We start from the raw sequence: 25,253 nt of genomic DNA on the forward strand, positions 1-25,253 counted from the left end.
CTATACTTCTCCCTCGCTCACTAACCAGTCCCATTGCTCGAGCAGCGGTCTGGGCGACATCAACAACAACCGCACACGCAAAAACAAGATCAGCTGCGATGGACACTTGAAGATGCGGAGAGAAGACGTACACCTGCTAGTCCCCTTGGCAGGAAAGTGGTCGCGCCGTAGCCTGTTCGTCCGGCGCTGCTTTGACATCGGACATCGCGATGACCCCTTCAGCTATCGGACAGTGCTTCCGGCCATTCGCCGACAGACTGGAAGACCGGTTCCCCACCCCTTCGCAGCCTGGCCGGGATGCTGTGAGGGTTAAGGCCGCTGCCCCTGCCAGCAAGGGGTTTCTGTCTACTACGCCAGGGCGACATATAAATTACAGCGGTGGCGGACACTTTCACTGATATATGCGGTCGACCAACAGGGTCACCCTTCCCTGCATGTCATTTTGGCCGATGTACGTTGCATGTTGTATCAATATATAGCACTTATTCGCACCGTAAAACAAGTCACCTGGGGGTACCGCAGGGATCATTGTTAAGGTCCACTCTTATTCTTCATATATACATAAATGACCCTTTCACAATGCCTAAATTCATCTGACTGTATTCTACACGCTGACAACACTCCTATTTCCTGCTCAGATAATAGCATTGATTCGTTATTGTGTAAACTTAACCACGACAGGGATAACATGGTTACCTGTTGTCAACAAAATAAACTACACATTAAGGCTACGAAATCCGTCATTTTTTTTTCCGCTAAGCAAAAGAATTTTTCAGGATCTCCATCATGCTTCAAGCTCACCACACTAATCTTTGTTTACCACGCTTTCATTCATGCGCATATCAATTATTACATATCATAATGGGGAAACGCTTATCCGGTCCATTTATCGCCCTTGCAGCACACTCGAAATCAAGATATTCGTAGCTCACCCCTTCCTCTCATGTCAATGTACTCGGATGAAGTTTTGCACTCTCTCTCTCTCTCATCCTCCTGCTCTATGTCTGGGACTACAATAGCACGCTGAACGTTGAATACCGTTGCAATGATGATGGTAGGAAAGCGGAGTGTGGACGTGACGTATGATTGAAAGAAATAGAGTGGTAAAAATCCACTCATAAATTGATAGAGTTATTAATGTAGTTCACAATAAAACAACAAACCACATGGGCCGACTGCTGCACAGGCGGAGTATTGCAGGCTGCCAAGTTAAAAAAAAAAGGAGGGGGGATAATTAGGACTGACGACAAGTAAGAATTTCGGAGAAATAAACAAGGTGAAAAAAAAAAGAACGTTAACCACTATTAGAGAAACCGCGACCAATGAAAAACGCCAGCGAATGAGAGGAATTTATTGAAACACTTTTTGTTAGTATTTAATTCGCAATTCTACTGGTACATACATAAAGGCAGACAGCAAGCATGTCGGCGATGGTCATGGCACATCTGTAATATGCGTCAACACGACGGGATCTGGTTAGACCACGTAAGGCGGGCATTTGCGCCATTAACGCCACATTACCCAAGACGATGACGTTCAATACAGGCAACATCACGCGCAAGTACCCACAGAACCGGAGCGTTACAATATAAACAAACCTGGCTCAGACTATGATGGATGATATATGCAAATCGTCTCAGGTAACTCAAGCCCAGACTAAACATGTAAGACGCGTATAAATGAGCAAAGCGAACCGAATGCATACCTTTCGAACGTACTATCCTGCTATTATTGTGATAGCATTAAAGTTAGTTTTAAAGAAACTATGACATCGACGTCGGTATCGGCGTGGGCACCGGTGACTGTAAGCGAAAAAAAAAAAAACATCATCTTGTTCACGACCGAAAAATCGAGATACATGCGTATGAAATGATAGCGTGGATAAGTATGTGTCCTAACATATATACAGTGCCACCTCTGCTTGAAATTACAACGAAAACAACTTCATCTGCTTCAAAATGCAGTGAAAGCAACTTACATGCTTGCAACACACACACGAATCCTGTGTACAGACATCGCAATACCACATTCAAAATGCAGCAGTACAAGCAACCGGGTATAAGAACATGTGATTATCATAACGAATTCGTGGTTTCCAGTCAGCCATCCATTAGAAAATGCAAACACGTTACTGTGCGTTTTTTTTTTCTTTTCATTAAGACCTTGGAACAAGGTAGGCATTTGGAATTATTGCTCTTCTGGTTATTTTAGGCAGTATTAGTTGAAACAAGACTTTTAAGCGAGTGTGCTTCGCTCTTCCTGATTGTGTTTGCAAACCGGACTGAGTTAAAATATATGGGCTGGTGAATCTTCGCGTCTGTATTTGTTGTGGATAACTCAAGCGGATTTTCTTTGAATTTCTTCTGTAGACTGGTCAGGTTAGCAATCGTATGTGGAAACCGGACTGTGTTAGTGCGTTCAGTAACTGGCCTTATAATTGTGTGTTTGGGCTATTGGTTTCGTTGGCTTTGTTGAGGGCGCTAGGCTTTGTTAAATGCGAAGCATATCTTAGTGAACTTCTGCGACTTTGAGCGTATCTATCTATCTATCTATCTATCTATCTATCTATCTATCTATCTATCTATCTATCTATCTATCTATCTATCTATCTATCTATCTATCTATCTATCTATCTATCTATCTATCTAGCCGCCTACGACTTTTAGCTCTCCTTGCCGTTTTGATTATGGTATCAATACCAAACTTGGTATGGCACAACATGACTGTATGAAGAATATACTTCACTAGTCATAACATGAAAATCATGACATGTATGTCATGAATGTCGTGATTACATGAATGTCGTGTTACATTTCATCTCCCTGCAGTTCTTGCAGTGGTTTCGTTCACATGGCATGTTGCAAAACTGGTATGGCATGGCATGATTGCATGGAGAACACACGCGACGGAAGCTAACATGAAAGTCATGACATGCGTGTCATGTAACAACATGACTACATGCCACGCTCGTGATGCGCAAGCGGCCGTTTCGCTAGCTTCACTTACACCAAACTTGCTATTACGGGACGTGAATGGATGACGAAGGTATGATACTGGTGCAAACATGCTAAACATGAGATGTGTGTCATGTAACAACATGACTACATGCTACGCTCATGATGCGCTCGCTGCGGTTGCGCTAGCTTCACATGTGCCAAACTCGGTATTACGCGACGCGAACGGACGACAAAGGTAAATGACACATCCAATCATGACAATCACGACATGCGTGTCATGTGACAACATGACTACATACCACACTGATGACGCGCTCGCGGCCGTTTCGCTAGCATCACATATGCCAAATTTGGTATTACGTGACGCCAATGGATTACGAAGGTAGGCGACTGGTGCAAACATGATAATCATGAGATGCGTGTCATGTGAGAACATGACTACACGCCACAGTCAAGGCGCCAATACATTTCGACGTGACGCGGTGCGCGTGCTCGCCGGCGTTCATTTCGTCGGGTCACGCCGCGTTGCCACGCCAGGCGCCGGTCCTGCCATATACTCGCAGGCGCGTGGCGTTGATTTCACGCATGCGCGTTTCAGCGCGTCCGGCGTCCCTCTGTCACAAAAAGAGGAATATGCAGTGTTGTCTGGGTAACGCATCGGCGCGAAATGGAGCATGTCGCATTTCGCACCGGCAACGCCTCCTAGAGGAGGCGTTGGCACCGGTTGCCGTCGGGCCGCGCCGAAGGACGCTGGTCGCGCCTGGCATCAGGCTATAGAGAGCTCGCGTTTCGCTAACGTTGCGCCGCTGTGCCCAGCGTGCGCGCGTGTCAACGCTACATTGGAGTATATTGGGCTCTTCATGATGCGCTGGCGGCCGTTTTGCTAGCTCCCCATATACCCAATTCGGTGTTACGTGACGTCGTTGGCATAGGGTACCAGAGTCTTGGAAGAACGCTAACATCATCTTAATACATAAGAAAGGAGATGACAAGGACTTGAAGAACTACAGGCCAATCAGCTTGCTCTCTGTAGTATACAGGCTATTTACAAAGGTAATTGCTAACAGAGTAAAGAAAACATTAGAATTCAATCAACCAAAGGAACAAGCAGGATTTCGAACAGGCTACTCAACAATTGACCACATTCATACTATCAATCGGGTAATAGAGAAATGCTCAGAATATAACCAACCCCTAAACATAGCCTTCATAGATTACGAGAAGGCGTTTGATTCAGTAGAAATATCAGCCGTCATGCAGACACTGCGGAATCAGGGCATAGGTGAAGTATATATAAACATTCTGGAAGAAATCTACAGGGGATCAACTGCTACCATAGTGCTTCATAAAGAAAGCAACAGAATACCAATCAAGAAGGGTGTAAGGCAGGGGGACACAATCTCCCCAATGCTATTTACCGCGTGCTTACAGGAGGTTTTCAGAAGCCTAGAATGGGAACAGTTAGGGATAAGAGTTAATTGATAATACCTTAGTAACCTGCGCTTCGCCGATGACATTGCATTGCTGAGTAACTCTGGGAACGAATTGCAACTCATGATTACGGAGTAATACAAGGAGAGCAGAAAGGTGGGTCTTAAAATTAATCTGCAGAAAACGAAAATAATGTACAACAACCTCGGAAAGGAGCAGCGCTTCGAGATAGGTAATAGTGCACTTCAAGTTGTAAAAGACTATGTCTACTTAAGGCAGGTAATAACCGCAGAGCCTAACCACGAGATTGAAGTAACTAGAAGAATAAGAATGGGGTGGAGTACATTCGGCAAGCACTGTCAAATTATGACAGGTAGATTTCCACTATCCCTCAAGAGTAAGGTATATAACAGCTTTATCTTGCCGGTACTTAGCTACGGAGCAGAAACCTGGAGACTTACAAAGAGGGTTCAGCTTAAATTGAGGACGACGCAGCGAGCAATGGAAAGAAAAATGGTAGGTGTAACCTTAACAGACAAGAAGAGAGCAGAGTGGATTAGGGGACAAACGGGGGTTAAGGATATCATAGTTGAAATAAAGAAGAGGAAATGGACATGAGCCGGGCATGTAGCGCGCAGACAGGATAACCGCTGGTCATTAAGGGTAACTAACTGGATTCCCAGAGAAGGGAAGCGGGTTAGGGGGAGACAGAAGGTTAAGTGGGCAGATGAGATTAAGAAGTTTGCGGGTATAAATTGGCAGCAGCAAGCACAGGACCGGGTTAGCTGGCGAAGCATGGGAGAGGCCTTTGTCCTGCAGTGGACGTAGTCAGGCTGATGATGATGGTGATGATGATGACGTCGTTGGATGAAGAACTATATGACTGGTGCAAACATGATAATTCTGACACGCGTGTCATGTAAGAACATCCCAACATACCACGCTCATAGCATGCTCGCGGCCGTTTCACTAGCTCCACATATACTAAGTTTGGTATCACGTGACGTGAATAGATGACGAAGGTAAACGACACACCCAAACATGATAATCATGACACAGAAGTCATGTACGGCATCATTTACCCCCACCTCATAACGTTGTGCTGATTTCAAAGTGACATATTAACATTTCTCATTTGTGCTTCGCATATCATCGATTCCCACTGTACGTGGGATCTGCCAATTTTTAAGAAAAATTATTTGCGTAGCACTTTCGGAATTATATTAGTGATCGATTTCTTCATTCGAGGTCAGTGGTTGATTATATGTGTTGGTTGTTTAATGGATATCAGAAGTTAGTGTAACTCGTAAATGTTTATGAGCCTCAACCTCATTAAGAGAAGTGGTGTTAATTGCGTATGCGAAGTTTGATAGCTTTGTTTTTAGCAGCTCACACTCTTTACCCAAAATTTTTCCAAATTTATTTTCATCTGTCACTTGAAACACCAATTAGCTAAGACAGCTACAGAATCACTACGATCATTATGGAACCTGTAAGGCTTCATTTTTTCATAGATGACATAGTCGTTAGCAAATAGTTTTATATTACATTAGATGGTAGCAGAGATAATAATAAAAAGTAGTAATGGTACAAATACAGAGCCTTGGAAACTGCAGATGTTACTGCAACTCTGCTAGAAAACATTTGTTCGTAAAATACAATCTGTAAACGGCTAATTAAAACACCTTCTTTACAAACAGAAATTACTGCTATTCTTGAGGTATTTACGACTTCAGTAATAATTTGATATATGATATAGACGGTCAAACTAGTTCGGATAGAAATAAGGGACTTGGACAACATTTACTAACTGTAACCGCAATATCGCAGGCTAGACCAATTGGTTGGCTACTGTCTATAAACCACTGCAAAAACCATAATTTGCGAAGAAGCAGCGCACAGAAGAAAACAAAATTCACGCTCACATAAAGGACGCAAACACAATTGCTGTACTGCAACTCACCATTTATTTTCGAATGACCCGGCATTATGTATGAGGACCAGCCCATGCGCACTGATTGCAGTGATATTAGGCAACAGTCATGTCGGTGTGGAGAGAAAAATGAAACAAATAACAAGAATTACATAAAGAAAGTGAGTTCTCAAAGAGGTTAAAAATGTCACACACTTGACCGCTAATAATATCAGTTGTTACCTCTAGATTTAACAACCTCGGACTGCTTTGATAAAAAACATTCCTCACGTAGCACATGTTACCAAGTGGGGACCCAACTGGTGCCAGTTGAAAACCGACTGGTTGCGGCTAGATTTCAACTGGTGCGCATTGAAAACGAACTCGCAGAAAACCAGGTCCAGCTGGGATCGAAGGCAAACCCTTTCCAATTGAAGGGGACGCAAGGTGTGCCAGTCGAAGGCTGACTGGTTCCAGCTGGAGTCGAACTAGAGCCATTTCCAGTTGCACTGCGAAGAAGTTGGCAGTACTTGGTACCAGTTACAGCTTAACTGGTACCAGTCAAAAACCAGTTTAGAGAAAACTGGTTTCAGTTGGCATCAAACTCGAACCATTTGTAGTCTATATACACTTAACTGGTACTACAGCTGCAGGCCAAATGGTTCCAGCTAGAGTCATAATTGAACAATTTCTGGTTGTACTGGAAGCAGGTTGGTAACAGTTACAACGTACTAATTACCAGTTGGAAATAGTAATTATTCTTTTCCTCCCGCGACGTTGACGCGAGAGATACTCGCTGATGTAGCCCGGCACGGATGAAGTATTCGACAGAAGGCTTGGAATGGCTATGGACAAGTTCTATTACATTTGCATAGGGTAATTACCGGTGGTGAGACTAATTTGCACTTAACAGCGGCTACAACCAAGAGGCCCTCACTCTACTACACCTCATTTGGTTTCAGAGCCCAGGGCACTCTATAGGGAAGTACGCAGCACAGAGCCTCACCGTTTTACAAGACCATGGTTACAGCCCAGACCACACCCCAGACTGCCCGTCCACGCTCCGTCGTGCGGTGTTTACAAACGAAAGACAAAAAAAGGGGGAGGTTGAAAAAGAAATGGAGGAAGGGAGAGAACAGTTTGGCCAACACCGACTAAATTCCAAGGCTGAAAGGCTGCCGCAGTGACGTCAGAAGGTGGAGGCCCAGTTACGCCGCGAACGCTGCGGAAAGCCTGTGTTTCGTTCACGTTTTAAGAGAACCAACGCTCCCGCTCTCGCAGCTGCTGCGGCTTGATTGGGCCGAATAAAAGATGTGGAAAAAAAAGTCTTACTGAGCATGCTCAGTTGGGTAACTGGGCCTCCAACCTCTGACGTCACTGCGGCAGCCTTTCGGCCTTGAAATTTAGTCGGTGTTGGTTTGGCCCAGCGCGAATGGCGTTGCGCTTTCCCTCGCTGCTGACGCCGGTTTCCAACTTCCGCCCGACCACCGCATGTGGCTCGTATTTCTACCCGCGTCCCTCAACTCGAGGCTCTCTTATTGCTGCTCGCGCAGACAGATTCTCAAGTGCACTGATATTTGGTAAGGGAGGGGGGGGGGGGGTCTTCGATTTGTATACGGGGCAAGGCTTCAGTTACAAGAGACGAGTACTGGGCCTCCCAACGGTTTTACTCGCCCGGTCCTCAGAAGAAGGCGACTTACCGTCGGTGCCATCCATTCCTGGTGCCAAGACCATGACGCTCTGCGGCGTCACTCATGCCCGGCCTTACACGCTCCCCCTAAGAGTATGGCTGAGCTGCGGGTCCGTTCAGTTAGTACAAACATAACAGGCGGAGATATGGCGTCGGGAAAGCCTGCGCTCATTTATTCTCCGTCCCAAGGCCATGATGCTCCGCGGCATAACTCACGCCCTTACAGAAACCAACTGGGAAACATCTAATTGCAGCTAGGATTGAACTTCAGCCACTTCATTTGAACGACATGTAACTAGTTCCAGTTAAAGGCCAACTGGTTCCTGCTGGAACCATTTGCAATGCAGCTGGAGTAATTCAGAAAATTTAGTGCAAAGAGGCAGGTTTTTTTTCTTCGTAAGAATTGCATTTTATTTAATACATACACAAATTTCTACGCTCATTAAAAAAACAGCCAGGCACAGACACATCAGGCAGACAGAACTTGTGAAAAGGTATGCTGCTCAGAGTGGCATACGTATCCCAACATTTTGCTTCACATTTTTCGTGATTAGAAGCCTCATCGATACATCGTATATTTATGATCCATTATAGGCGTTTTATTTGCGAGCATCGTCATCATCGGCCTGACTACGGCCACTGCAGGGCAAAGGCCTCTCCCATGATCCGCCAATAAACCCCGTCTTCTGCTTTCCGTTGCCACGTTATACTTGCGAACTTTTTAATCTCGTCGGCCCACCTAACTTTCTGTCTCCCCTTCGTGCGTTTGCTTTCCCTGGGAATCCAGTCAGTTGCACTTAATGCCCAGCGGTTATCCTGCCTACGTGTTTGGCCCATGTTCATTTCTTCATCTTGATTTGAACTATCATATCCTAAACCCTCCGTTTGTTTTATGGCGGACTCTGCTCTCATCTTGTCTCTTGAGGTTACGCCTACCATATTCCTGTCCATGTCTCGCTGCGTCGTCCTCAATTTAAGCTGAACCCTCTTTGTAAGCCTCCGGGTTTCTGCTCCCTAAGTAAGTACTGGCAAGATGCGACTGTTATATACCTTTCTCTTGAGAGTTAGTGGCAGATTACCATTCATGATATGAAAATGCGTGGCAAATGTGATCCACGCCATCCTTATTCTTCTAGTTATTTCACTCTCGTGGTTCGGCTCCGCAATTACTACCTTTCATAAGTAGACATATTCTTTTACAACGTCCAGCGTCTCTCCACCTGTCCCAATGAGCTAATTTCTGCCGAGACTGTTGCATATTACTTTAGTTTTGTGCATATTAATTTTCAGACCTACGTTCCTGCTTTCCGTGTCCAGTTATGTAATCATGGGCTGCAATTTGTCCCCTGAGTTACTTATCAAGGCAATGTCATCAGCGAATCGCTAGTTATTAAGATACTCTCAATTAATTCTCATATCCCTAACTCTCCCCAATCCAGGGTCCTGAAAACCTCCTGAAAACACGCAGTGAATAGCATAGTAGAGATCGTGTCTTCCTGCCTTACACCCTTCTTTATTGCGATCCTGTCTCTTTCTTTATGGAGAACTGTGGTGGCTGTAGATCCATTGTAGACTTCTTCCAGTATATTTATGTAGGATTCTTCGATGCCCTGATGTTGTATACCGCGCATTTCTCTATTACCTGATTGATAGTATGAATATGGTATATTGCGAAGTAGCCTGTACGAAATCTTGCTTGGTCTTTTGGTTGATTGAAGTGTAATATCGCCTTAATTCTATTAGCTAATATTTTTGTAAAATAGTTTGTAGAAAACGGACAGCAAGCTGATCGGCCTGTAATTTTTCAAGTCTTTGGCGCATAGGCGTATCGTCCGAGAGGGTGGGGTGTGATGGTTAAGGACGTTCGTCACTATGTTTGCTTATAGCGGACGAGAAAGGATTAAAATGAACAATTTATTTGATGGCACGGGTGGAACGGCTGACGGCGCACGGATACGCTACCGTGTGCAGCTCCGTCGAGTCGGACGTCGCGGCCAACCCAGCAGTCAGGGTCACAACTCCGGAGCTCCAGGATCAGGCCACGGCTCACGAGGACCACACCTGGTAGGTCTCGCCCACGAACCTGCTCCCGGCCACTGCACCCAGGCAGGAGCCGTTCAGCGGGCCCCGTCCTTGGACCTTGCACAGGCCGACGGACTCGACCTCGAACGGACACACCGGGGTTCGACCTGGCCGACACGTACGGGTCGCACGTACGGCTCAGGAACGCTGCCAGGAACTCGTCCTCTCGTGCGGCGCACCGCTTCGTCTGCCTTCGTGGCCTCAACCCTCGAGCTCTCTTTCGCACGTTCCTTCCTGGCCAGGGCACCGCCAGGTACCCTCGGCTGCACACGGCAGCTCATGAGCTCGCGTCCCACGTCCGAGTCTGACACGTCGCTCTGTGCGGCTCGGCACCGCTCGGCGATCCTCGATTCAGCCAGAACTCCCCTGGCACCTGGATCCTCGGCCACCCTGAACCTCGCCCGGCTCCGTGGTCCTCCGTACACACGCCCGCGTCTCGCCCGGCAGAACGTCTTGCTCGTCCCTTGCCGATGTGCGACGCTCTGGTGACACCGGCGCTTGATGGCATGGGTGCGGCTACGGAGCAGTCAACCCGCATCGCAGACGCGATGCTCCATGCGGGGAATGGCCAGCCCGTCCAGCGAACAGCAAGGCGTCGAGACGCGTTGCTCGGCGCAACCGTGACCATTAGCCAGGCCACGTTCATCGCTGTGCCGAACGGCTGACTGCGGAGACGCCTCGCCGAGATCCGCGATGCCCTCGGCAAGGAAGAGAACAGCAGGTCAGGCCGCACCCCGAGATGCAGTACTCGTGCCGGCAATGCCGCCCCGGCTGGTGGTTGGACGGCAGCAGCGTGGACGGCCGCGTTCCCTGCCGGAACCTGGATCGCCTGCGTCCGACGCTTCGGCCCGCTGTCTTCCGTCTGCCGCTGCTTTGGCTCGTCCCCAGTCACAAAGCTTACTGCCACGTAATGGTCACACGTGGCCCAATCGTGGCACGCCACCTCTATGGGCCACCACAGGTCATCAGCTGATTCGCTGACACTCACGCGCACATTACACGCGCCTTGCCCCGCACTTCCGTCGTTGTCGTTCTCTTCACTCATCACAAGGGAGAAAAGGGCGAAAGCCCCCCCCTCCCTATGAGAAAAGTTGGGGGGGGGGGGGGGGGGCTTTGGCCCTATATATTACATCACTTGTTCATGTTTTCATTGCAGTGCAACTGGCCGATGCAGTTATATATGGGAACGAACCAACTTTTTATGGACCGGTCAAAGCATTTGCTGCTTCACTCTTGGCTGTACGCTGGGGAAACCGACAAGTAAGGCGTAGTTATCTCTCACAACAGTAATCACTCAATTATTTTCTTACGGAAAAATGAAATTGTTACGAGGCTATGTTACAACATAGTAATATTTTGCCGACATTGCCACTATGATGATTTTCCTCGTAGGTTCTTAGTGCGGTAGGTTAGAAGAGTTGGTACGCCACTGCCTTGGCGTCCCCTTTCTTATGAATTAAGATGATGTTGGCGTTCTTCCAAGATTCTGGTACCCTTTCCGTCAAGAGACAATTTGTACATAAGGTGGCCAGTTTTTCTAACACGATTCCTCCGCCATTTTTCAGGAGGTCCGTTGTTACCTTATCCCCACTAGCAGTTTTGCCTTTTTTCATTCCTTCTATAGGGCTTTTTTTACTTCCCGTATCGTTACTGGTAGGATGTCGAATTCATCTGGACTATTATATATTGTTTCTCACGATATCGTCGTGCTTGTTTTGGCTTCTGTACAGCTCTCTGTAGAACTCCCTTGCCACCTCGGCTATCCTATTCAAATTGATTATGAGGGTTCCTTGTTCCTTAATACATATATCTGATTTCAGCCTATGCCTACGTTTGCCTTCACAGCTTTTAGACTTCCGCGGCTTTTTACAGCCTGCTCAATTCTCTCCATGTTATACCTTCTGACGTCGGCTACCTTACGCCTATTAACTTCGAAAGCTCCACTAGCAGCTCTATTTTGTCGGTTGCATTTGAGGCTTTCCTGGTTTGTCGTCTCTTAATAGGATTCGTCGTCTCCTGCGATAGTTTGCCAGTGTACTGTCTAGTGACAGTACTTCCGACTTCCATTGCACACTCTTTGGTGATACTATAGGAATATAATCGTTCATTGTTTCAACGCTAACGTTGGTTACCTTGCTTAGTGTTCCGAATCTATTCCGAAAACGAACTATGAGTTCCTGTATTTTCGCTCTCACTGTTATTTAATTATTCGGCTTCTTGCGTATCAGTTTTTGTCTTTGCTTTTTTAAATCTAGGTGGATACCACTTCTTATCATTCTATGGCCAAAGCATCGAATCTTGCCAACTATACTTCTAAATCCTGTACAATGCTTGGGTGTGCACAAAGAATGAAGTCTAGTTCCTTTTTAGCTTCACCATTAGGACTTCGCCTCGTCCACGTACGGTTAGCCTGTTTTATGAAGAATTTATCCAAGATCCGTAAATTATTACGTTATGTTAATTCTACTAATAACGTCCTCTGGTATGTCTATATCCGATGCCATATTCGCCACTGCATGGTCTCAGGCCTGTTTCTTGCCAACTTTGGCATTTTAAAGTCGTTTATCAGAATAGTATACTGTGACTTTGCTTTATTAATGGCTGACTCTGTGTCTTCATAGAAGCGTTCATCCAAATGATCATCACGGTTCGATGTAGGCACGTAGGCCTGTACCACCTTCATCTTGTACCTTTTGTTAAACTTGATTATGATACTTGCCACCCTCTCACTGATGCTATAGTATTCCTCTAGGCTGCCAGCGATATTCCTGTGTACAAGAAGCCCCACCCTTAGTTCTTTTCTGTCAACTAATCCACGGTAGCATTGAACATGTTCGTTCTTCAGCACTGTATAAGCCTCACATGTCCTTCTAACTTCGCTTAGCCCTACTGCATTCCATTTCACACCCTCTTAAGTCCTCGAATAGCATAGATACAGACTCGCATCACTACATAGTATTCTAGCGTTGAACGTGGCAAAGTTCAAATTCCAACGGCGTCCTCTCCGGACCCAGAGATTCTTAGCACCCTCTGCTGCGTCACAGGTCTGACCGCCCCCTTGGACAGATGATTCGCAGCCTCTGGGGACTGAGGGCCAAGTGTTTATTGTTGTAGTCACGGGAGGTAGTGGCCAAGTACTGCAACAGGGTGGCCAATCCTGCTCTTGTGAGGAAGTGCCTTACCGGCAGGTGGTCTCCAGTGAGGCCGCACTCCAGAGATTTTCTCTTTTTTTTTCTTTTTAACAATTTGTCACGCATTTTAATACGATTGGGAATGGTCCGGCGTCTGCATTTGAACCGAATTTTGTCATTGTATGTTAGGCTGTTGCGCTATATTCAAGTATGGGGTTTTGTTGCACTTTCTTAGCACTGTAGAATACCACCTGGCTGCCTAGCGGCTTTCAACTTCACATGACTCGTACCTTGCCTTTCCTTAACTAATTGAAAGTCCACACTTCCATTATATATATATAAAAAAAAAAACACCTGGCGCAGTTTCGAACAGGCTTGCGAGCTTAAGCCGGTTTAGTGCCCTGGATAACCCTCCTTCTCACACGTTTATTTTCTCCTAACTTCGTCCTGTCTCGCTCAATTTCGACATCACTGTACCTTAAGTGTGCACTCTTAAAAAAAAAACAGTAGAAAGCTTGCAACCTCATGCCAATAGTGAGTTATAGAAGCTGTTGCTAACTTTATTGGGCACTTACTAACTTGTATGACCTTTTTTACTACGTAAGCTTGCAGACACTTAAAGATTGCAACGGTTCTTTTGCGTAATGTTACTAACTTTTTGCCATGCATCTGTTTAACGATTTGTCGAAGAACTCTTAGATGCCATTGGGCATTTTAAAGGCACATTTGCACTAAAGCGACACGACACTGACATGACCACAACGAAGACTATGAGGCAGGCGCGGACCATCGGCCGACGAGCATGTGACGTAGCCGTCTATGAGCAGAGGCAACGCCTCCTCTAGGCCGAGGCGTCCGCGGGCTGCCGGCGAGTGATCCGGGACTTGGTAAATCGATGAAGCTCAGTAGTGACAATTTATTTTGTTGCCACTCTTAAAAGTCGTGTTTTTATGAGAAACCGTAATAAAAATACGTCATTGCCACCGTTGGTATAACAATTTTATATCTAAAAGCGTGGCCTTTGAGATTTGTGTTAACCACACAAAACAAGCCTTTGCTAAAATTTATTAATATTTGCAGCTCACGCTTTGTCATAAAAAAGGCGATTTTTTTTACCACAGCAATTTTTTTTGTGACACGTTTAACAATAAAACAGATGAGCGTGCACTTAGGGCGCTGCGAGCGCTTGAAACGTATTTTGTCACCGTTTCGGACCGCAACGCTCACCTCCGGTCGCCTTCTCGACTGTGTTTGTCCCATTCACGCTACCGCGCTCGCGTCCCTCGACCTACGAGCTGGAGGGTTTTCGGCGCAAACGGAGCTGAGCTTGTTCCCGGTCCACGGTTCGTATTAACTCCCGGTCTCACTGGCCTCTGCAATTGTCTCTTAACTTCAGCGAGGACCTCCGTGTGTGTTGGTGTGCTTCTCCCGGTTCCGGTGCTACCGCTGCTCGTCGGTGAATCGCGTATCGCAGCAGCGGCTAGGGTTAGCTTGTATCGTCGGCGTTGGTTGTCCATCATGACAGCTGAGAGCGTGGGTATTCTGCGTTCAAAATCAAGAAACAAAAAGAGAAATAAATACCGCGCGGGTTTCGCCTCGTTCTACGATGCCTTAAACTTGCGACTACTGCCGAGTAAGGCCGCTGCAGGGCCGTACGAACAAAAATGTGGGCCCGTTCCGTCGACGAGGTCTTTCGCCGACGTGCCTGCACGAGTTGACCGCCATGCATTGCTAATCGTTTGTGCGTTTTGCGCGTGTGAAATTTGTTGTACTTACACACCTGAGCTCGAGGGGAACACCTACAACGTAGCAAATGTGTCCCCTTGTGTAACTAGTGCTCGGCGATATTCGTTCGGATCTATGCCGCCAACGCGAGGCCTTCGAGTGTTTGTTTATTGTTATTTCTTTAATTGCAGAAGAACTAACATGTCCGGAATCGCCATCGCTAGACTCTCGGAAGAGCGGAAAGCGTGGAGGAAAGACCATCCGTTTGTAAGTAACCCTCTGTGATGCTACGCCGTTCAGCGTTGTTTCACACAGATGCATTTTGCCGGGGTTGCGTGCGATTTAACCGCGTCCATGTCAACGGGAAAGGCGCCTTGTTTTTGCGCAAGTACGCTAGCGCAGTTTACGTCCGAAGGGCTAGGGTTGGACGAACTTACAGCCATTGAAGTGGTGCCGATCCTATGAGTCATTGTAGGCTCTGCCTTTGTAGCAGTCGAGGAAGAGATCTACGCGCGCAGGATTGTTCTGGAAACACCTTTATTGCTGTCAGTGGCCCATGTTCTTGATGTCGATGGTGGCCGGAGTGCCGTGGAGAGTAAGAGTTCGCGACAGCAGGCGATAGCGCTGGCCCCGCCGCGGTGGTCTAGTGGCTAAGGTACTCGGCTGCTGACCCGCAGGTCGCTGGTTCAAATCCCGGCTGCGGCGGCTGCATTTCAGAAGGAGGCGGAAATGTTGCAGGCCCGTGTGCTCAGATTTGGATGCTCGTTAAAGAACCCCAGGTGGTCGAAATTTCGGGAGCCCCGCAGGGCGCGGGTTCGAATCCCGGCTGCGGCGGCTGCATTTCCGATGGAGGCGGAAATGTTGTAGGCCCGTGTGCTCAGATTTGGGTGCACGTTAAAGAACCCCAGGTGGTCTAAATTTCCGGAGCCCTCCTCTACGGCGTCTCTCATAATCATAGTGGTTTTGGGACGTTAAACCCCACATATCAATCAATCGAAATTTCGGGAGCCCTCCACTGCGGCGTCTCTCGTAATCATATGGTGGTTTTGGGACGTTAAGCGCCACATATCAATCAATCGGGCGATAGCGCTGGAAGCGCGACAATGCATCGCCGAATCCGTGGACCGGGCCACAATTCTGCCACTTGTGAATGAAAATCACCGTCAAGAGAGGTGTTTGGGCTACAGCGTAGACTGTTCCACACAGTCCACAGCACTTATGGTGTGGACCACAAGATAAAGGCGAAATTCATTTAGTGGTCTGGTTCACAGGAAATGAGGTAGCCTAGTCCCTAAAGTCTATGCAGGGATGTAAGGGCTTCACCAAACTGCTCCAAAAGAGGACTGCTGCTCCAAACAGTAGTTTTTGTTTTCTCAGTAATTGCTACAAGCCTGCTCCGAAACGACTCTGAGAGAATGAGAATGATGAACTTTTACTGTTGGACCGACTCATAAGCCCCCAGGCAACTGAAGAGGATCTCTGTACCATCACCTCTTTGTGCAACTGATGTTCAGCATTATTGGCTCTGAGGTTAATTGTTGCAACAAGAACTGACTTGTAATAAGCGTATAGCTCATTTGACTGTTTTTTCAGCTAGGTATGCAGGCTAGTGTGATGAAATGGGAAAAAAGAGCTGGATTGCTTTTACACCTCATACCAATTATGTACTGCTTATTTGACAACAGTTTTTAAATGTTAATATTTACGAAATGCTTTGATAATGCTCTTAACTCCAAATAATGTATTGCAAATTTAGTACTTGCTCTAGTAGCTGCTCCAAACTAGCATTCATTCTGCTCCTAAAACACTTATGACTGCTCGAAAACAGTACTTTTTCTGCTCCACTGTCTATGGGAGCTGCTATGGCAATTGATTGCTTGGGAATGATGGGTAGTACACAGATTGGTCTAAATTTTTCTTTTGGGTCCGTGTGGCCTGCACCTGCTTTGTCACAAGACGAAGTTCAGCAGATGTTCAGCAGGTGCACTCGCGCTTTTAACCTTTTTTCATGCTCACCATTGAAAATCTGGTCTCAAAGTTCACACCAATCTATTCTTTAATTTGATAAAAACCTAGGCAACAACGATAATCGAAGCCGCAAGTGCGAAGATGAGGCTTATTCGAGTACTATCCGCCATTTCCTAGAACGATCGCAGCGCCAGTTCCTCCTTGTAAATTTTGAAAGAAACCGCGGTTGAGTCTGTGCTCTAGACTACGTGTTAATGTAGAATTTATTTTGTGGTTTGTTACACAGTCTATGCACTATTAGAGTAGAAACCTCATGAATGTTTGGAATGTGCTCTAGATTGATTCATGAGACCACACAAGTCTGCGATCCATGTGTGCTTGTGTTGAATGTATTCAGTTTTCTGAGGTATTCCAGACTGTTTGACATCCTTCGGCGCTTTCGCCTGTTTTGCAGGGGTTCGTCGCCCGGCCGACAAAGAACTTGGATGGAACGTTAAACCTGCTCAACTGGGAGTGCGCCATCCCCGGAAAACAGGGGGTGAGTTCGGGTTGGCCCTTTCGTGCTTTTCGTGGCGTTGTGCAACTGGTAGTTGGTCGCTTCGATATTGTTCGGACCAGTGATTGCAATTTTGTCATTACTAGTTGTGGTAACATCTCACTCAAGGTGATTCTGAGGCGAGTGGGTTGAACATTGATACATAACTGCCTTTTAAACACAGACCACACATGAATTTTAGCTCCTAATGCTATGGGCAGCTCTGTTTACCTTGGCGTTACCTCGCTTTCTTTCGTGTCATCTGGTCCGAGGGAGATGTTTGTGCGGATAGTTCCAGTGGCATCAGCTCGTGAAGTGAACATGGCTTAGTGTGGCCGTGTTTCGTGGAGTGCCCTTGCATCTTGCTGCTGAGCATCGAATCAAAGCTGGGCAGACGAACACGAGCGTTCTGCACTACAGCTAAGCAAGAGCAGCAGCACGGCTGTGGCTATCAACGAGCGGCATGCTTCAGCACCGTGGCAGATAGCATGAAGTGTCACCCCCAGGGTCCCTGCACACATGCGGCCGAGCTTCAATGCACTGCCATGCGCTTGTTCATTGGCTGTCCACCGAGCACTACCTTTGCTGAGCCGTGTTCACTTGAGAAGGGGACAGCATTGTACGTGACATGCCCCTGGTAGCATAAACTCTCGTGGCCCTTCGCGGAGCACTGCCTTGTGGAGCCACGTTCAGCAGAGGGGTGAACAGCACTACGTGACGACATGCCCCTGCAAGCACTATTCCTGTCAGTTGCAGGGGCAATCTTGTTGGGGTGAAAGGGAATGAAACGGCATTTTGGACAGGATGAAGTGAAATTTAAGGACTTTGCACAGTATCTGCTGTCTTCACTTTATCCTGTTCGAAGTGCTGTTTTCTTCTCTTTCATGGTTCACCTTGTGGCAGTTCACAAAATCGAAGCAACACTACTTACCCGCTCGGTCGCCCGTTTTCACTTAGTCACCCGAGGTAAACTATTCCAATTAAACCTTCCTGTTAATTTACATATTGAGCCTGCTTTATCAACAAGGGAGCAAGCTATGTTCTAGTTCGTGTTTGTAAGTTATTTGCCTTGTCTGCACTTGGGTGATGATTTACTGGTACCTCTCCAATTTTGGTATGAAACGGTAATCTGCCTTTTGCGCAATGGCGTGGCTCATGCCCCCTTCCCTAGCGGAAAAGTCGCGAAATGACTGCTGGTCTCGGAGGCCTTCATTCAAGCAATGCCAGTCCCTCCAGCCCCTACCAAAACAGCAGAGGGCAGCACAGGAAAATGGAAAAGGCAAATTGCGAGCTGAAAACTTCTGCGTAAAAAGACCTGGCTTGTCTTTAATTTGCTGCTGAAATGTAATTTTTTGTTTGTCCACGTTCTGTTGTGTTGCAAGGCTTGTTATTTGTACAAGGTTTTTTTCTTTCTTTTCTCCAAACCGCTTATTTGCTTCAGGATAGCTTGTTTCTGAGCTACTTCAAACACATTGGGCAGTAGTTAATTATGCCATTGCAGGACAAAATGAAAGGACATCACTAAGCAATTTGAAAGTCCCCTACTGTGTTCCTTTGTTTGTTTTGATTGTGCACATCAGTGGATTCACCTAGCCGTGTGACTTGCTGTAATGACTATACTGTGCTACGCTGTCTGGTGGCAATTCTGCCTAAATTCTGGACTGAACGTTGCACAATTTACATCGCTTTCATCGGAGAATGATTGACTCAATACGGTTGAATCTCGTCAAACGTTACCGGAAGGGACCAGGAAAATGTGTTCCCTTCCGTGGGTGTTCCATTTAGTGAGAGTTGAATTGGGCTGCAGAATTCAAGTACGAAGCCATTCATGTCAGTTACGTTTAGAAGAGTTCCGCTAAGTTTGAGTCCACTGGACTTATGGCTGTCGTATTTGCTACGCAGACGCCCTGGGAAGGAGGACTGTACAAGTTGCGCATGGTCTTCAAGGACGACTACCCCTCGACGCCGCCCAAGTGCAAGTTCGAGCCCCCCCTATTCCACCCAAACGTGTACCCCTCGGGTACGGTGTGTCTGTCCCTGTTAGACGAGGAGAAGGACTGGAGGCCCGCCATCACCATCAAGCAGATCCTGCTCGGCGTTCAAGACTTGCTCAACGAGCCCAACGTCAAAGACCCGGCGCAGGCGGAGGCATACACTATCTACTGGTGAGTTCGTCAGATTCCTAACACAAAAGGGATTCGTGGCTGGCGCCGTAAGTCCACAGACAATTGACTTGGGCCATCTCTATTCACGGCCGCACTAGACTGCACCTGCGCGCGCTTCTTTCCTTACCTTTGTGATATGTGACGCAGTTAGCGTCGCATATCTGAGGCCGCGTTGCCTATGAAGGGCGCTTTACCAAATAGTTTTCCGCAGCGTCTGTGTCCGTGTCGTTTGCTCTTCGCTTTCGAGGCCGTGCATAGTTTCACTACGCACGCATAGTGTGGCCCCCACGACAATTAGCTTTTTTTTTTATTGCGATAGCAATTACATGGACAGTCTCCGCTGGATCTTTTTTTTTGCCGCCGCCGCTGCTGCCACTCACCGTACACACGCACACACACACACACAGACATATGATGCACGCACACACACACACACACAGATATATATATATATATATATATATATATATATATATATACCGTATCTACTCGATTCTACCGCGCCCTCGATTGTAACGCGCACCCGATTTCCACCGCGAAAAAAAAAAACGTAAGACATCGATTGCAACGCGCACCCATTTTTTTTCGCTGGCCCGCTCGATCACACCACTCGAAAAAACGATTCCTTTCGGGAGCATCTTCCATTTAAATATGAGGTACGGGCGAAGCTTGTGCCCATCTGACGTGTAACAGAGCTTTGCCGTCACTGTAGTTTTACCGTGGACCGATGTCAGCACGCGAACTTGCTTTGCCCCCTTCTTCTCGACAGTTGTGGTGCCAGGCATGTCGAAGTAAAGAGGCGTCTGATCGGCATTCCAGATTTGCCCAAGCAGGTAGCCGTTGATGCGCCGCAAGTTTAGGACGAACCTCTGAAAACTGTAAAGCTTTTCATCGTACTTCTCCGCAAAAGTTTTCGCATATGCATGTTTCCCTTCGAAGGGAAGAGCCTTTCCTCTTCATATAGTTAATTAGCCAGCACCTGCTCGCTTTAAACTGGCTCCGCATTAGACTTTTTTCTAAGACTAATTGCATAGCCCGCACTTGGAGCAGTTCTGTCGTCACGGGCCGCTGTGCCGCTCGCTCCTCAAGCACATACTCGCGGAGCAGCTCTTTAATTTGCGGAAACCGACCCTGCTGTGGCTCACTGAAGCCTTTGCGTGAAGCTTTGCTGTCAACAATCTTCTGCTTTTGTTTCCGCCGCTCCCGCACGCACGTTTCGGGAACGACCGCGATGCGGCCCGACTTCCGTCTGTTTCTGCACACGCGATGACTTTTCTTTTAAAAGCGGCATCGTGGTGCACTTGAGTTTTTGGAGTCGGCCCTTTCACGTCGTCGATGCTAATGCACTACTAGATGACGAACTCCTCAGCACACGTACGAAGTGCCGCACATGGTAAACACATAGGCAGAAATAGCCGACGCACCACGCCGACGCACGTAGGGGGCGGCCATTTCGGATTTGCGATGGCAATAGATTGACCGTAATTTTTTGTTCGTACTCGATTCTAACGCGCATGCGATTTATGAACTCGCTTAACCGGAAAAAGGGTGCGCGTTAGATTCGAGTAATTACGTATATATATGAAACATGCGGCGAGTGGGGGGGGGGGGGTTAGATGCCTGGGCGCGCTCGCGCTAACCCTCTGGGTTGGGAAAATCGGGTGCCTTCGACTTTGACCGGAATGATTGCATTTAGTTGCCGGGCACACATAGATCTCTTTGCTCGCTGGGTGGGTGCCGTTTGCAAAAAGAGTGCGCTTTTCAAAAGCAGCGAAGTAACAGCTGGGGCACTTGTTAGTTCGCACTCATACCTATGCCTGTGATTACGTTTCGTGCCTTATTTTTGTTTAAACAGCCCGTTAAGTGTTGAGCGGCGAACGTTGTTAGTTCGTTCTCGTCCTGTGCATGTTGTTTTCGCGCGTCATTTGTGCGTGAGAAGCACGCTGCATGTTTCGATCTGCTTGCCGTTCTCAGCGTTACATTCCATGTTATCGCATTCATTGCTTCGCCCTTGCAGCGAAGCTCTAACTTTTCTTAATTTCGGATAACCGTGTTCTCACAACAGCGAGGATATGAGATTAGGTGCTGATGGAAACTCTCGGAGACCACGGTGATGACAGATCTCAGAGGTCGGCTCGTCACGCGCTTCCGTTTTGCGCCGCGAGTTTGCAGGCTTGTAGCTTTCGCGATTAGCCGATTAGTTCTGGCAACATGACGGTGAATTGAATGCAATGCAATGAACACGATAGCAAAAAATTTTAATGTTATAAGGCTGGCAGCCAACTCTTTTGGATCCAGTATCGCGGAACTCGTACAAAACGCTGGTGTCTGCGAATACAGCCACTCCAGGAAGAAGTGCTCTTTTCACGCAGTCTTTTCGGGTTGAAACAGCACTGTTTCAACCCGAAAGCATTATTGTTGCTCGAGCGGTCCCCCCTCCCCCACGTTTTGTTTCATGTTTCAGACAAGTGGTTTACTTTCTGCTTGAGCTATCGATGGTAGTTCTAACATGCGGGAGGTGTTATCTTATGCACTTTGATACATAAACACTCTTTTGATTTCTGTTTTAGCAGTGCCCGCGCGCTTTTACCCGCTCTTGAAAGTTACGATGCGCGGGGGCATGTTATCAATTTGGACTTGTTACGGAACATGGCAGCGACAGCAAAAACCCACCAAGAGTGTCCATACAATTGCTATCACAATAATAACGCAGTTTTACTGTAGATTAAGTATTTTGAGTTAGCCCTGTCTTCAGTCCCCATTTTGTTCAGTTTGTGCATTTATTTTTCAAATTTTCGTGCCGAACCTGCATATAACGAAATCCTCTTTATAACGAATTTTCCCGGGAATTTGAGTTTCGTTATATCCAGGTTTAACTGTAGTCGAGAATCGGAATACTATACGCAGAGCTTGTGGGCGTTGCTGGTGTAGCGGTAGCGTTCGTCACTCAACAGGAGCCTTCAAAAGGTAAGCGTAGGCCATTAGTATTGAACTGATGGCTATTTAACAGAATCGTCCGCAGTTTCCTTCTGAAGAAGTAAAGTTTACCATCAATCGCAGTTTTAGGCACACGGCTGGCCCAACGCGCCTTGGTGGCTTTCAGCTGCCGTCATCAGTAGCGAACACAAAACTCTTTAATTCCGAAGGGCCTACCGGCGGCCCTGTTGTCGTTGTTTAGTGCACGGTCTATCACTTTCAACTTGAAAGCAGCCATGTAGCTTCAGTATTGCCCCATAACATGACGAGATTACCGACACAACATACAAAACACGCCGCAACGTGCACTTGACACTTTGGCTTGGCTTGAATCTTTGTGCAATAATGGTACGCTTGATGCTTAAAATATGACGCACGCTATCATCATCAGTGGCTAGAACGAGCAGATGACATTATTGCCGCAGTTTTCGGAGGTGGGATAATTACTCCAGAAAAAAAAAAAGAAATTGTATTTTTGTTGGGTAATGGGGGGGTGCGAGAATTATGTGAATGCAAAGATTACACAAGTAAATACGGTACCTTTGGCCCTTGGTCTCGTTGGACAACGATGTCGCAATTACGAGAGGTCGCTCACAGAATTACGAGCGCGCCTTCTCTTTGCTAGCTATTTTCTATTTTTTTTTATTTTTGCAAGTACATTTGGAGAGGTTTTCAGGGATAAAAGCTGTGTTTTGCAGCCTTTTGTATCACGAAAAAAGGCATAGAAACGATTTTTGAAATTCGGTTTCTAGAACCTTTTTTCTATCAGATTCCAAAATATCTACACTGAAACCGTGCAGAAATTTTTCGGGAAATTTGTTTAACCCTTCTAGGTAGTGAAAATTTTTCTTGAAATTACGAGAAAACTGATTTTCAAAAAATTATAGCTTCGCGATTTCGCAGCCAGGAGCCGGCTTTTTTCCAACAGGGCTTTTTGAGCTCATCGGAAAGAGCCTTTCTCCGTGTGCATTTCTCAGCTGGCTCCTTGTTTTATAAAAAAAGTGCGCAAAAAGCTAATGTTGGAAGGTTGTTTCGAGGCTCCTGATTGGCTGTGGCCACCTTCTAGGCCCCTCATTGGCTTGGGCCGCCCCAAGCTCGCCTCGTCATTGGCCCGTTGCTCACTCTGGGAGATTGTTGTCTGCTGCTTGTGCGTCGGGATGACATGGCTGTCAAAAATCGCTACTTCGTGACGTGTTCACAGCTCCACGATCACTTGGGATATAATTACGCTTTAGTTAGGGGCTGTAAGCGGATGCTCGATCAGATTACTACAAACACGTGCGTGGTCTAAGAGCGCGGCGCGTCATCCGGGTCATCTTTAGGCCTAACCGCTGACAGCGAACATTGCGAGCAAAAACGACGTGCTAGTGCACTCGTGTCAACGTGCTTCTTCTCAAGTAACGAAGCACATCATGCACTAGCTCCTTGGAACTGCAGACGGGCATTTTATGCATTGGCAGCAGACCCCACAGTCAAGCTTGTAACCCCCCCCCCCCCCCCCAAAACGCCAAGGATTGCTCGGAACAGGGGCTAGCAGTTTGGCACATCGGCACCCGAAAATACGATACCAAGCGCACTGCGCACCGATTTTTTTTAAAGCGAAAGCTGCTGTGAGGTCACAACTCTGGTCTCGCGCAGCACCCTAGTTAGCTGCCGCCGGTGCCCGTAACCATATTGCGCAAATTTAGAAAAAAAAAACCTAGTACCAATTACACAGTGGAGCTCAAACCTGAGTCCGCTGGGTGCCAGCCCAGCATTCTACCACTGAGCCACGGGGTGCTTGAAACTTCGTTGCAAACTTGTCTTAGGCAGGGTTGATGTCGGGAAAGCAATTACGTTAATACCACTTTTAATAAAGCATTTTAGAGCAGTGAAAGAACAAGCAGTCGTCGCACAATGCGAGTAGCATAACGAGTGGGTCATCCAATGCCTCGAACCCATTACAAAAGGTTGTTTTTGTTCACCTATTAACCGTGGCGCATACCCACTTCAGGTGTAATTCCTGTTCCTCGTCAGCCACTGCATGAACAATTGGCACGAAATAGTTTATGCGATACTACGCTTATCAGAATGTCAAAAAATAGCATAGCAAATGCTGGCCTACTACCCTAAATCTTTTATTATTAATGCTCTAGTGAGCATCAAGCAAATGTGCTTGCAGCAGTTACCCAATGAGTGTTAAGGAAAGGCCGCTCTTCTAGCTTTCCCTGTAACTGTGCTGCGCCTTCCGCGCAGGCCTGGTGTTTTCTTTTTTTTTTTTTTTCGTAGCTACACTCAACTGCATTACATGCATCATGCACTTTAGAAGCTTCCACGTGGGAAACCTACAACAAATATTAATTTTTTTTTCTGTGCCGCGTAACTCTATGCTTTTATTTTTTATACCACAGCCAAAACGCCCTGGAGTACGAGAAGCGCATCAGAGCGCAAGCAAAACAGATGGCATCGTCGGAGTGAAGAAGATGGAGAAGAGAGAAATGCACTTACCAATCTACTGCAACAGCGACTTCGACGTTTTTGTCGGCCGCCGCGTGCAGAACTTTGCGATTGGGCCACCCTGCACAACCCGACCCTGCCACTGGTTTCGACCGGCACGATTGGCGCTATTATAATCTTAAGTTTTGTAAATAAAGTCTTCCTTTTTTTTTTTAACCAGAATCGTTAAACACATTGTCCTTCAC

General features: G+C 46.9%; 1 protein-coding gene and 1 long non-coding RNA gene across 2 annotated transcripts; one reads left to right on the plus strand and one right to left on the minus strand.

Moving 5' to 3' along the window:
- Window positions 1-14,095: 14,095 nt before the first annotated feature.
- LOC142767382 (uncharacterized) lies at window positions 14,096-15,499 on the minus strand. Its single transcript, XR_012884846.1, has 2 exons — window positions 15,366-15,499; window positions 14,096-14,745 (listed from the first exon to the last, which is right to left on the minus strand). It is a non-coding gene; the product is annotated as an uncharacterized LOC142767382 (long non-coding RNA).
- lwr (ubiquitin conjugating enzyme lesswright) lies at window positions 14,410-25,224 on the plus strand. The gene is made up of 5 exons (XM_037430814.2): window positions 14,410-14,546; window positions 15,120-15,195; window positions 17,351-17,434; window positions 19,334-19,596; window positions 24,963-25,224. Exons 2-5 carry the CDS (start codon window positions 15,130-15,132, stop codon window positions 25,027-25,029), a joined length of 480 nt encoding a protein of 159 aa, XP_037286711.1. The 5' UTR covers window positions 14,410-14,546; window positions 15,120-15,129; the 3' UTR covers window positions 25,030-25,224.
- The last annotated feature ends 29 nt before the right edge of the window (window positions 25,225-25,253 follow it).

This window comes from Rhipicephalus microplus, chromosome 7 (assembly GCF_043290135.1).
Source record: "Rhipicephalus microplus isolate Deutch F79 chromosome 7, USDA_Rmic, whole genome shotgun sequence".
NCBI classification, from domain to species: Eukaryota; Metazoa; Arthropoda; class Arachnida; order Ixodida; family Ixodidae; genus Rhipicephalus; species Rhipicephalus microplus.

Bases quoted from the DNA above. Each gene is read 5' to 3' on its own strand.
- lwr (XM_037430814.2), top strand. From the start codon at position 15,130: ATGTCCGGAATCGCCATCGCTAGACTCTCGGAAGAGCGGAAAGCGTGG. The intron at 17,435-19,333 runs GTGAGTTCGGGT...TTTGCTACGCAG, and splicing joins CCATCCCCGGAAAACAGGGG to ACGCCCTGGGAAGGAGGACT. The intron at 19,597-24,962 runs GTGAGTTCGTCA...TTTATACCACAG, and splicing joins GAGGCATACACTATCTACTG to CCAAAACGCCCTGGAGTACG.